Source organism: Protomyctophum parallelum (genome assembly GCF_964188405.1).
Source record: "Protomyctophum parallelum genome assembly, chromosome: 1".
NCBI lineage: Eukaryota > Metazoa > Chordata > Actinopteri > Myctophiformes > Myctophidae > Protomyctophum > Protomyctophum parallelum.
In genome coordinates this window covers 74,666,842-74,681,476 of record NC_139697.1, presented here as the reverse complement: position 1 = coordinate 74,681,476, position 14,635 = coordinate 74,666,842, and the positions used below count along the sequence as shown (strand labels likewise).

General features: G+C 43.1%; 2 protein-coding genes across 5 annotated transcripts in view; one reads left to right on the top strand and one right to left on the bottom strand.

Moving 5' to 3' along the window:
* The window catches only part of LOC310863201 (uncharacterized protein), a 322,397-nt gene that overhangs the window by 185,198 nt on the left and 122,564 nt on the right, over positions 1-14,635 (top strand). The window lies entirely within an intron of this gene.
* The window catches only part of LOC310863175 (relaxin receptor 1-like), a 121,898-nt gene that overhangs the window by 32,714 nt on the left and 74,549 nt on the right, over positions 1-14,635 (bottom strand). For all 4 annotated transcript variants that reach the window (XM_083771342.1, XM_083771343.1, XM_083771344.1 and 1 more), the window contains 2 exons: positions 5,750-5,821; positions 5,282-5,353 (listed from right to left, as the gene is read on the bottom strand). In XM_083771342.1, coding sequence (XP_083627468.1) covers positions 5,282-5,353; positions 5,750-5,821 — 144 coding nt within the window. The remainder of the gene's footprint in view (positions 1-5,281; positions 5,354-5,749; positions 5,822-14,635) is intronic.

Genomic DNA, 14,635 nt, shown 5'->3' with positions numbered 1-14,635 from the left:
CCGCATACCATCTGTGCAACAGAGAGGCAAAGCGGGAACTGTGGGTGTCCGTCGACAACAAGCGCCTAGAGTACAAACTAGCCCCCAAGTACCTCGGGGTTCGGCTGGACAGGACACTGTCCTACAAACAACATCTGCAGGAAGTAAGAGCCAAAGTGACATCAAGGGTCTCACTTACCCTCCGCCTCGCTGGCACAACTTGGGGAGCCTCTGCCAGGACAATATATGGATCTCCACACAAGCACTGTTGTTCTATGCTACCGAGTACTGTGCTCCAGTCTGGAGTAGAAGCCCACACGTGAAGAAGGTTGATGCTGTCATCAACAATGCCCTTCGGATCGTAACTGGCTGCCTGAAGCCCACACCCACCTGCCAGTCAGGCCGGCCTCCGACGAGAGGCTGCGACCCTTGCACTTGCAAGGAAAGCCCAAGAACAAGACTGGCATATCCTGCATGAAACAACAACTATAGGCAGCGCCCCCATGTAGACTCAAGTCCCACCACCCCTACAACTGGACAGTACAAGAGATGCTTGGTTCCATCCCCGAGGACCTGTCTACAAGGGCATGGCTGGCAACCACCTGGAAGCGGGAATGGGAGTCGGCTGAGCCAACACGTCTGCACCGCTACATCCAAGACCCAGGAGATGGAGTCGAAGGAGAACATCTACCACGCCGGCATTGGACCCTGCTGAACCGCCTCCGTACTGGGGTGTTGGTCGCTTCAAATCGTCCATGAAGGAGTGGGGCCTGGCAGACAGCGCAGCATGCGAGTGTGGCAAGCCTGAGCAGACCTCCGACCACATACTGTAATTACCACCTGTCCTCTGTACAGTCCTCCTTCAGAGGCTGGCCTCTTCCACGTGGGACCAGAGACAAGAGCCGGTCCTCTGTACAGAGCTCCTTCAGAGGCTGGCCTCTTCCACGTGGGACCAGAGACAAGAGCCTGTCCTCTGTACAGAGCTCCTTCAGAGGCTGGCCTCTTCCACGTGGGACCAGAGACAAGAGCCTGTCCTCTGTACAGAGCTCCTTCAGAGGCTGGCCTCTTCCACGTGGGACCAGAGACAAGAGCCTGTCCTCTGTACAGAGCTCCTTCAGAGGCTGGCCTCTTCCACGTGGGACCAGAGACAAGAGCGTGGCTTTGCGACATATGAGCTGGACATATGACTACATTACACGAAAGTAGAAGAAGACGACACAGCTGTGTTGAAACAGAGAGCCTCCCTCTCATCTATGAGTTTGTTTTAACTTTGTGAGCACCACTTAACCATCTGGACTCTTCACCTTTTTTCCCTCTAATATAAGCAGGGATTGGCAATGCCTTCAAATCAAAACAAGTACCAGCGTGTATCCCTCCTCTCTGTCAGAGAGGATAAACCTGAATTATCATGAAGTGCAGTAATCCGTTTTACAAAGCAGAATCATTAACAGCGTCCTCAGACGCTTTAACCCATTTAGACCTGAGGCTGATTTATTAATAGTTTTCTGAAAAACATATGTTTCTATGTTAGTGGTGCTCAACTTTTTTCATGGTTGTGGCCTGATGCAGGTCAGGCCAGCCAGGCAGGCCACTAGGAGGCAGGCCACCGGGAATAGTCCCGGCCCTCCCGACGGCCAAACCGGCCAAACAGCCGCGGCAGTGTTTCCGCCTGCCGGTCCGTGCGGCGGCCACCGGTCCAGACGCATCAACTGCTGATAACAGCCGCAGCAGTTCACTGTGGCTCCCGACATGCGGTGCAGGTACACATGCATGGCTGGTTAAAACTCACCCGTGGATCCCAACATGCGTTGCCGATAGGGTTAGGTTAGGATTTGGGGTAATGATAATGAACTTTATTTATACAGTATAGCACCTTTCAAAACAAAGTGCTGTACAGTACAAGGTTAAAAAACTAAAACAACATATACTGTAGCAAGTCACAATCAAGAGCAGTTTGAAAACGAGAAACACAAAAGGAAAAGAAGACAAATAGCAGCAGTTGAATATGTACAATCTCCTATAGAAAGGGTAAAAAACATTCTGTGTAAAGGTGAGTTTTTAAAAGTGACTTAAACAGATGGTGCTAACCTTACATGCACCGGTAGAGCATTCCATAATCTACAGTAGGTGACTAGGTTCGTCATAGGGACCTCAAGGAGGGCCTTATCCGAAGATCTGAGGATGCGTTCAGATTTAGGTGGGGACAGCATTTCGAGGATGTACTGTAGGTGGGGGCCAGCCCATTTAGGGCTTTATGAGTAAAATCGCTTCTGGCACTCACAGGCAGCCAGTGCAGAGTCGCAAGTACAGGTGTAATATGGTCCCGTTTCTTGGTGTTGGTAAGCAGTCGGGCAGCAGGATTTTGGATTAACTGTAGGCGGGATGTGATTTTCTTACTAAGGCCGGAGTAGAGGGAATTGCAGTAGTCGAGGTGTGATGAAATGAGGGCATGTATGACTATCTAGGAAAGGCTTGATTTTTGCAATATTTCTTAATTGGAATTGGATTGTACGACTGTTGTTATTGGTTTATCGTGTCAGCATGGCAGCGTTAAAAGTCATCCGTGGATTCCCTGTGAGGTTAGGGTCAGGGTTAGCCTGATTATCAGACTGTAGCTTTCTTGAAGCTTCAGTCTGACATTGTCTCCTGTCTGAGCGATTTCAAGGGGGAGGGGATTAGAATTTCCCTCAACCAATAGCCATTGTTGTTGTTTTTCCCTCCTTCCTCATGTGTGTTGCGCTGTGTGATGACGCTGAAAACGGGCCTCGTGCTGATTGGTTGTTTGTTAGACCCACCCCTGCCACCGATTCTCATTGGATAATAAATTTTTGTACCAAAGAAATTATAGGTTCACAGCACAACACCAGACCAAGAGATGCAGTCCACTCAGAGAGTGGGCGGGGTCTTTGGGCTGGATCCAGGCTAGGGCAGGGTAGGGTGTCAGACTAACGCGGAAACATTGCCGCGGCTGCAGTTTGGCGGCTGACGCCGCTGCCGGAAAATGCACTCGCTCTCTCTCTCTCACACAGATAGTTATAAAAGCCATTCTAAAACACGTATATGGTCATTTCTTAGTGTCATCACTTCCAATTTTTGCCTCTGCCCCAGGCTTACTCATCTGCAAAGAGAAAAGCCTGGTCACAAACTCACAACCTAAGGCAGAGACGCTATCGGCGGAAGTGTAGGTCCGGAACATCCGACAAATGTATTTCCCCCGAATACAATATTGTTCCGACCAATCACAAAACTTGTTTCATTCACAGAGAATGTAAACTGATTTGTAAAGCCTCAACGTAATTTCCTTGAGCAGTACTTCCGCAAAAGTCCTGCAACGTCCGAACAAAACAAATGATAGCCTCTACAGGTTGGGTCTTGCCCAGCGTGCTTCTAACTCCTGTGCACGTTCTCTGCAAAATCCTGATTGGATAAAATAGGTATCCCGATCTTGACCTGAAAATATTCGCCCTCAATTTATTTAACAAGATACAGAGGACACCCACTTCATACTGTTTGATTGTGTTTGCACAAATAGCTAAACTGATTTTATTTGCAGCCACTCTGTACTCCTGTTGTTCTTATCACAAGGGCTCGACGGGGGATGATAAATGACGCCCCCGTTTCTCCTAAAGATAGCTGCGCCTCTTATTTTGGAGCAGATTACATATTATTTTCAATCTTTCAATTACATCAAGCTGTTTCCTTTGTATTTTGACATTTTCTTATGTAATCCCACTACATAAGAGAGGTTACAGGTAGCCTCGATACCCAGGCTTTCATTTCGTCTGCGCGAAAGATGAAAGCCTGGAAAAAGCCGTGGGCTGAACCAGTCTAAAAGTGGGAGTCAACCCTTCTGGGTGGGCGTCGCTCTAAATGATGTGACGTAGCGCTGCACTAGGGGGGAGAGGAGGGGCCGGGGGTGACGGACAGATCGATGAGATCCAATCAGGGTGCGCGCATTTCTGAGGCGCGACCCGCCCCTCTAGACCAGAAATGTCTCTGCTTAGGTCAGGCTAGGTTACAGGCAATATTTAGATAAAGATAGTCTAAGTCCTTGAATCACCCATAAATTAAATCAATCGTATTATGATGAATTCCTGTTCTGTTCTTTGACTATATAGAAGTGTCTATTTGTACGTCTCTAAATGTTTTGATGAATTGAACACGGTGGACCCTCTTGTAAACAAGTGTAATGCTTAATTGGATCGTCCACTCACAGTTAACAGTCTTTGTATTGAGTTTGTGCTTGAAATGTACTGTAATTCTGCAAAATAAATATTTAAATCAATCAATCAATAGACTATAGTACAATAACAGCTGTTACTCTTGCTACAACATTATTACTGCTTTAGACCAGTAAGATGCCTGAGGGTGAGAAGCAACCTCGCTCTAAAGGGCGATGTCGCGTTCAAGCATCTGTTCTGCCTATAGGTGACAGCAGACAGGGCCGGGCCTGTTGAGAACACTAGTGTTCGCCGGCTGCCGGGCGCAGCTGCACTGATAACTTTGGGGTCTAGAGTTTAAATGGACAGGTATCAGTCAAAAGGGAGACATCGAAGAGGAAGGATGGATGGGGAAGGATCAACATATGGAATGTCAAAATAGGTCAGCTCCATATGGAGATCTAAGGGTTTGAGGTCAGATTTGCTGGCCAAAATGTATGGCATTCCCATATATGGGCTTAATATTAATGACACCAGGGATCTCCATCCCTGATGATGTCACGCCTCACGTGATGTCACGAGGCATGACCATATATGGTCAGGGGTGACCAACTGACTGACGGGAAATGCACGATTTCATAGTAAATGCGACATGCAGTCACAATAACAAAGCATTGTGCCTCCCTCTTGTGGACTACCTACAGTACAGTAAACCCATAACCTACAATTTACAGAAATTGCATAAGGATTTATAGGTAGGATTAGGGTAATATAGATCTACTGTATAGTGTTCAATCTCCCCATCTCACCTGCTTTAGTAAACAGAATTGAAGCCCTCAATGGGGCCTTGGGTTTTAGTGCTAATTTGCTTATTTTCACCGAAATAAGTAGTAAAGTGTGCCGCTCGGGATACTATTTACATTATGAAGAGAGGATGTAAATAAGCAAATTAGCACTAAAACCCAACGCCCCATTGAGGGCTTATGGTAGGGGAAATAGCCACTAATGCGTTTTTTGCACAAAATAACACCTGGACTACAAATAAAGGTATAAGAAAGCCTTCTAGTCCGAAATTCTTCTTTAAAGGTGAGTTGCTTATCACCTAAAACTGGAGTATGAATGAGCCTTTATTTTCTACTTACAGCCACTGCAATTGGTGGAGGTCTCTGAACACACCTGGTCTCAGATGGGTTATCAGGTTGTCACTCAGACTCCTGGGAGACACATCAAGATGACATCAGATGAACAACACTGTATAAATGCAACGTACACACAAACAAAACATCACCAATGTTATTATAGTTTAGCGTTCAGCATTATTTATTTATTTTTCCTTCTTTCGTTTAGATTTTTTGTTCTCAATTTAATACTTTTTTTCCCCATTGAAAACAAAACGCCTGCTGTTTTTAGAGTTTTCAATTTTAGAAAATAAAAGAGTAAACGGGGGTCTGTTTACTCTAAAAAGTGTGATTAAACTGCATTGGATCGAAGGGGACACAGGTTATGTTTTCCACTTTCTGAGAGTGACAGTAATCAGAAACTGAGAACCCGACAGCAATGCCATGTTCATTCTTGAACGTTCCTTGTGGAGGGAAGCAGGGTATACTCACATGGACTCCAGCATGTAGAGGCCACTGAAGGCGTGCCTGCTGATGAGCTGCACACCGTTGTTCTGAAGATACCTGGCGATAACAAACGAGCACAGCACACAGTCATCACACCTGGCAACATTTGAGATTCCATACCACAGCGAGCCTGTGGGAAGAATATAGAACTTGGACATTTTAACAAATAAATATAATTTACAGCATTCAGGCCTGACGTCGAAATTAAAAAAATAAAATAATCTAAATCATGACAATTTTCTGAAAGATTTGAGGCACAACGATTTTTCAAAAATAGCAGACCTACAAGTTCATAGCGCGCCACTCGGTGACGCGCTATGAGCTTGTAGATCTGCTATTTTTCAATAGCTAAATTATAACATAATGTATATAACCACCAAAAGAGGTTCCCGCTCAAAATGGGTTAAGAAAAGAAAACTCAAGATGTTGACTTAGCAACCGGCTGTACACACACACACACACACACACACACACACACACACACACACACACACACACACACACACACACACACACACACACACGCACACTTTGTCCTTTGGGATTTGATCTAGATTCTAGACTTTACTTTACTGTATGTAAGTGTGTATACTGTTGTCCATGTGTGTCTATATGCAGCCAAATGTGTGCATGCGTGTCTCTGTTCTCATTAGCAAAGCAAAAATGAACGCACCAGAACAAGACAGAACACAATGTGCAGACATTACACTTCCATGTAAATTATCTCATAATACAACATTACAACTTGATTGGTTGAAATAGCCAATCTAGCTGTGCTTAAACGAGCATGATGGAATGCCTAATCAGAACATAAAAGCTTTGCTGAGTGAGGTTTGGTACATGAGAATGAGGCTTCAGGCCTCATTCAAGCAATCAAGCAAATGCAATGAATAAAATGAAATGAAAAGCAATTAATTCATAGTTGGTATAGTACCAACATGAATCGCACAAAGTCATAAACACCACCAAAACCAGCTGGTTTTAGATTGCCTGGTTCTCAAACCCACTGGCTTTGTACCCCACATTCAGCTTCCATCTTTGTCTTTCTAAATTAGTCCTTGATTAAACAGCTCCAGGGAAACCAGTTTAGTTTAATTATCTAATTGCACTCGCAAGTCACTATTAATTATAGCGCCACTAGACCAGTTACTGTACATAAACTCGGTTATTTCTCCATCACCTCAATAAGGCAGCAAAGGCCTGCAACTATATAGTCTGCATCACTGTAATGTGATGGCTGCCTTACAAGAATATATTTAGGGGCGCCCGCTGGCCTAATGGTCTAATGGTCTAATGGTACAGTATAGGCTCTTGCCTGGCAGTGCGTCGTGTGTTCTTGTCCCGTTCATGACAACCTTTGCTTTGTGTCTCTCCCCCTCTTTCCTGTCCATCTTCACTTCAATGATCAAGGCAGAAAAGCCAAAAACAAACTGACGTTGACATTATTGAATGGTTAATCATAATAATAATCAGCCTGCAATAGGTGTCTTCACGGGTGCAATTTGACCGACCCGTACCCAAATTAACGTGCTTTCTTTCTTCTAACAACATTATATGTTTAAGTATGTGTTTTTGCTGTTAGCAGAATATGTCTTGAGAGATGACTACTGTATTTGCATAGTACTGCCATGCACTGACTTCCATATAAGGAGGCCGCCCTGTTGCCAGCTGAGCATGACAGAGAGATAGAGAAGTGGAGAGGAAAAACAAACCATGGCCCCTAAAGTAAAACAAAGAAAGAATTTGACTAATGAGTGATCATTTGACCTGTTAATGCCGCCTCTTCTGGAATGACTGGCTTGAAGAAAGAAGAGGCAATAATAAAATTGAGTCAGAGATTGCATGCTGCCATGTATTTGGATATGTGCACTCTGACTTCAATCTAATAAAAGTGGTTTGATATAAAAGGTCATGACAAAAATTAGAATATTAGATCTAAAACTGAAGAATACATATTGGTGTAGGACAAGAGCCGTATTATCGCCCAGGGTGAGAGGATCAGGGTTATTACTGGTGACACATTTTAAATTTAATAATGTCACGGAACAAGGGAAAGAGTGATAGCAGATCCAACCAGCAAGCACTTACACAGAGAAGCAATTTATTTTAATTTTATTGTTGAGGCAGCAAGGACTTACATAGAGAGCAGCAATATATTTAATTCTTGAGTTCTCCATTACTTTCAATAAGACTCTTAGACAATAAGGCCAGTCTCTCCTGGAAACAGCTAGGCTCATCATCTAGGCCTCACTCCACTCACTGGCTCCCTTTTGGTTTTAGAAACCAACATGAAAAGGACAGGACTTAAAAGGTCTTAATTGTGGGCTCACTACAACAACTCCATTCAAACTGTAAAAAAAATCAAGCTATTGTAGACACATACGCCTCATTCTTTTCGGTTTGATTTTTTTAATAGTTTGTTTAGTATTTTACTTTAAACACCAAAAGTCGATTGGAAAGTCAAAGTTATTTCAACTGTTTTAAAGGTTTTTTATTTTTTTAATATATAAAACAGGTGTGGATGAGAAGTGAAGGCCTGTGGGGTATATGCAAGGGTCCAGTGAGGCGCTCCAACGTTGAAGCACTGGGCCCTAGTGGTAAGAGGAAGGACTGCAGGCATGCCCGTGCAGCTGGGCTTTAACATTGAGCGCTCGGTTGCACTTCTGCATTTTACCACCAAAATGTGGTGGTCAAATGCAGAAGTAGACATTCTGAGGCGGTCCTTCCGGATGCTTCAAAACGCCACTGAGCAACTTTCACTGACATGAATAGCGGGGGGGGGGGGGGGGGGGGCTTTGCGCCAGTTCAGTCTCTATCCTTTACACTCTATGGGTATATGGTGATTGATCCTTTACACTCTGGGTATATGGTGATTGATCCTTTACACTCTATGGGTATATGGTGATTGTTCAGTTCAGTCTCTATCCTTTACACTCTATGGGTATATGGTGATTGATCCTTTACACTATGGGTATATGGTGATTGATCCTTTACACTCTATGGGTATATGGTGATTGATCCTTTACACTATGGGTATATGGTGATTGTTCAGTTCAGTCTCTATCCTTTACACTCTATGGGTATATGGTGATTGATCCTTTACACTATGGGTATATGGTGATTGATCCTTTACACTCTATGGGTATATGGTGATTGATCCTTTACACTATGGGTATATGGTGATTGATACTTTACACTCTATGGGTATATGGTGATTGTCTCCAGTTCAGTCTCTATCCTTTACACTCTATGGGTATATGGTGATTGAAGGATGCTACATTCAGTTCAGTCTCTATCCTTTACACGCTATGGGTATATGGTGATTGTTCAGTTCAGTCTCTATCCTTTACACTCTATGGGTATATGGTGATTGATCCTTTACACTATGGGTATATGGTGATTGATCCTTTACACTCTATGGGTATATGGTGATTGATCCTTTACACTATGGGTATATGGTGATTGTTCAGTTCAGTCTCTATCCTTTACACTCTATGGGTATATGGTGATTGATCCTTTACACTATGGGTATATGGTGATTGATCCTTTACACTCTATGGGTATATGGTGATTGATCCTTTACACTATGGGTATATGGTGATTGTTCAGTTCAGTCTCTATCCTTTACACTCTATGGGTATATGGTGATTGATCCTTTACACTATGGGTATATGGTGATTGATCCATTACACTCTATGGGTATATGGTGATTGTCTCCAGTTCAGTCTCTATCCTTTACACTCTATGGGTATATGGTGATTGATACTTTACACTCTATGGGTATATGGTGATTGTCTCCAGTTCAGTCTCTATCCTTTACACTCTATGGGTATATGGTGATTGAAGGATGCTACATTCAGTTCAGTCTCTATCCTTTACACTCTATGGGTATATGGTGATTGTTCAGTTCAGTCTCTATCCTTTACACTCTATGGGTATATGGTGATTGAAGGATGCTACATTCAGTTCAGTCTCTATCCTTTACACTCTATGGGTATATGGTGATTGTTCAGTTCAGTGATTGATCCTTTACACTATGGGTATATGGTGATTGAAGGATGCTACATTCAGTCTCTATCCTTTACACTCTATGGGCCTGATTCTTCAACGTGTTTCCGCTGATATATTGCCGTGACGCTGGCGGAAAGGCATTTACGTGGATTTCCCACATTAATTTGGAATTCATGGAAATGGCCGTGAACTTGACGCTGCCTTTGGTTCGTCGGAAACTCCGCTAAATCCTCCGCCACCTCTTTAGGTGGCGGAGAAATTTGCGGAAGCATACACTTGCATATAGATTTATTCAGAAGGCTTTAGTCTTCATGCTGAATCAATAAATAGTCCCCAAATCTCAGATAAAATATGTAGGCATGTGCCCCCAACATATTGGTCGATCAGCACATAAAAAAACGATATATATATATATATATATATATATATATATAAAAGCCGAGTGCACTTGTATGCCTAAATGCATTCTAGAGGCAAGTTAGCCTATAGAGTCCCATAAGGAAACTGCCCCTGCAAGCCCCGACACCTTTTTATTTATTTATTAGGATATTTCTATAGCATGCCATGCGCGATTGCGCTGCTCACTTGACAGCCTTCTCTAGGCTACTCGCAGTGCAACGCGTTGTGAGCTTGTAGATCGGCTCTCGCGGACTGCATGTTAAAAAACAAACTCACAATTATAATAAGAACATAGGCCTACACTTATCTGCATTTTGCACTGTACGAATCTAACGTTGTTTCGGTGTGTGTGTGTGTGTGTGTGGGGGGGGGCAGACATGCAGCGTGCTGCCGATCCGATTCACATTGGAAAATGAATAGGGCTAATTAGCCCTATATAAAAAATTGAAGACCACATTTATAGCCTAATGAATGCAGCGTGTTTGAAAGTCGGCCAGTCATATCAGTTTTAAACCAGCTCACCTCCACTCGTGAACATGACGGACAGACAGACAGAATTTATAATAATGTATATTGATATTGATCACATGGATGCCACACACAGAATAGTTTAACTCACTGGATAAACTCACTGGATTATAATTTCTTCAGACAAGAGGATCCCAGGCCTACGAGGTAGGCCTATAATATATTTACTTATGAATGTATGGGGCTATGGGCTACTGTTCTTTATCGCGCAACAGTGTCGAGGGCCCATGCAGCCCCCCTCCCTCTCTCGTCTCTCTCTCGCTCTCTCTGAAAAGACGACTTTTGCATTGACATATCCGATATTTTAAATATCGGATATGTTTTACCTCTGCATATGTGTGAGAGAGCACCCGCCTTGGTCCCGAACTTAATTAAATAAATTATAATTATATTGCTTCAGCGGAGCACGCACCGTTGCAAGCTTCGATAGCAGTGACCGCGGCTGTGATCTCAGACAAACTGCTGTCTGCTGAGTCATGCTTGAAGCCTTTTATGGTATGAAATTGGGCGTGGATCAATGCAGATGAGGTTGTCGGGTGCTTTTCCGATCACTTTGCACCCGCTGCATTCAGTATGACATACACCTGCGATACACCTGCGCACCTGTGGTACACACCACTCTCTGAATAACACGTCATCTCAACGTAGCTTGATCGGACGGATAAATACGATATCTGTTTCCGCCACCGTTACACTCTGGCGCATTTCGTTTTTGAAGAATCAGGACCACTGGGTATATGGTGATTGAAGGATGCTACATCCAGTCTCTATCCTTTACACTCTATGGGTATATGGTGATTGAAGGATGCTACATCCAGTTCAGTCTCTATCCTTTACACTCTATGGGTATATGGTGATTGAAGGATGCTACATCCAGTTCAGTCTCTATCCTTTACACTCTATGGGTATATGCCTATATGGTGATTGAAGGATGCTACATTCAGTCTCTATCCTTTACACTCTATGGGTATATGCCTATATGGTGATTGAAGGATGCTACATCCAGTCTCTATCCTTTACACTCTATGGGTATATGGTGATTGAAGGATCAGTTCAGTCTCTATCCTTTACACTCTATGGGTATATGGTGATTGTTCAGTTCAGTCTCTATCCTTTACACTCTATGCCTATATGGTGATTGAAGGATGCTACATTCAGTTCAGTCTCTATCCTTTACACTCTATGGGTATATGGTGATTGAAGGATGCTACATTCAGTCTCTATCCTTTACACTCTATGGGTATATGCCTATATGGTGATTGAAGGATGCTACATTCAGTCTCTATCCTTTACACTCTATGGGTATATGCCTATATGGTGATTGAAGGATGCTACATTCCAGATTGTTGGCTCCATGGACAGCTGCACACCTACACAGTTGACTCATTAGGCTAGGCTTCTCCAGAGCTAGACTCATACCAATATGATAAAGTTAAAACAGCTCCCTCTGCTGTTTGTTTCCTTTGAATTTACCTCTGGGGGCGGCACCCAATAGAATGTGTGAATAACAGGATGTTCAAGTTTGGTGGCCCTCTTCCTGTGCAGCGCATATGCACTAACAACAACAACACTAACAACAACGTATGCACGTTCTGAATGCCACTGCCGGCAGATTCAGCAGCACAGCTGGGACTTCATTGGGGACATTCTAGCAGGAGAGGAAACGATAGATTCATCATCCCCATTGATCCTTTACACTATGGGTATATGGTGATTGATCCTTTACACTCTATGGGTATATGGTGATTGATCCTTTACACTATGGGTATATGGTGATTGTTCAGTTCAGTCTCTATCCTTTACACTCTATGGGTATATGGTGATTGATCCTTTACACTCTATGGGTATATGGTGATTGATCCTTTACACTATGGGTATATGGTGATTGATACTTTACACTCTATGGGTATATGGTGATTGTCTCCAGTTCAGTCTCTATCCTTTACACTCTATGGGTATATGGTGATTGAAGGATGCTACATTCAGTTCAGTCTCTATCCTTTACACTCTATGGGTATATGGTGATTGAAGGATGCTACATTCAGTTCAGTCTCTATCCTTTACACGCTATGGGTATATGGTGATTGTTCAGTTCAGTCTCTATCCTTTACACTCTATGGGTATATGGTGATTGATCCTTTACACTATGGGTATATGGTGATTGATCCTTTACACTATGGGTATATGGTGATTGATCCTTTACACTCTATGGGTATATGGTGATTGATCCTTTACACTATGGGTATATGGTGATTGTTCAGTTCAGTCTCTATCCTTTACACTCTATGGGTATATGGTGATTGATCCTTTACACTATGGGTATATGGTGATTGATCCTTTACACTCTATGGGTATATGGTGATTGATCCTTTACACTATGGGTATATGGTGATTGATCCTTTACACTCTATGGGTATATGGTGATTGTCTCCAGTTCAGTCTCTATCCTTTACACTCTATGGGTATATGGTGATTGAAGGATGCTACATTCAGTTCAGTCTCTATCCTTTACACTCTATGGGTATATGGTGATTGTTCAGTTCAGTCTCTATCCTTTACACTCTATGGGTATATGGTGATTGAAGGATGCTACATTCAGTTCAGTCTCTATCCTTTACACTCTATGGGTATATGGTGATTGAAGGATGCTACATTCAGTTCAGTCTCTATCCTTTACACTCTATGGGTATATGGTGATTGTTCAGTTCAGTCTCTATCCTTTACACTCTATGGGTATATGGTGATTGATCCTTTACACTATGGGTATATGGTGATTGAAGGATGCTACATTCAGTCTCTATCCTTTACACTCTATGGGTATATGGTGATTGAAGGATGCTACATCCAGTCTCTATCCTTTACACTCTATGGGTATATGGTGATTGAAGGATGCTACATCCAGTTCAGTCTCTATCCTTTACACTCTATGGGTATATGGTGATTGAAGGATGCTACATCCAGTTCAGTCTCTATCCTTTACACTCTATGGGTATATGCCTATATGGTGATTGAAGGATGCTACATTCAGTCTCTATCCTTTACACTCTATGGGTATATGCCTATATGGTGATTGAAGGATGCTACATCCAGTCTCTATCCTTTACACTCTATGGGTATATGGTGATTGAAGGATCAGTTCAGTCTCTATCCTTTACACTCTATGGGTATATGGTGATTGTTCAGTTCAGTCTCTATCCTTTACACTCTATGGGTATATGGTGATTGTTCAGTTCAGTCTCTATCCTTTACACTCTATGCCTATATGGTGATTGAAGGATGCTACATTCAGTTCAGTCTCTATCCTTTACACTCTATGGGTATATGGTGATTGAAGGATGCTACATTCAGTCTCTATCCTTTACACTCTATGGGTATATGCCTATATGGTGATTGAAGGATGCTACATTCAGTCTCTATCCTTTACACTCTATGGGTATATGCCTATATGGTGATTGAAGGATGCTACATTCCAGATTGTTGGCTCCATGGACAGCTGCACACCTACACAGTTGACTCATTAGGCTAGGCTTCTCCAGAGCTAGACTCATACCAATATGATAAAGTTAAAACAGCTCCCTCTGCTGTTTGTTTCCTTTGAATTTACCTCTGGGGGCGGCACCCAATAGAATGTGTGAATAACAGGATGTTCAAGTTTGGTGGCCCTCTTCCTGTGCAGCGCATATGCACTAACAACAACAACACTAACAACAACGTATGCACGTTCTGAATGCCACTGCCGGCAGATTCAGCAGCACAGCTGGGACTTCATTGGGGACATTCTAGCAGGAGAGGAAACGATAGATTCATCATCCCCAAGGGGACTGCATGCAGTAGTCTTTGCAGCTGCACCTAGGCTATAAACCAATGATGTGACAATAAAGATTCTGATTCTGTGTAATGATGCACATGATGACCGGCCACTCTGCTCATTCA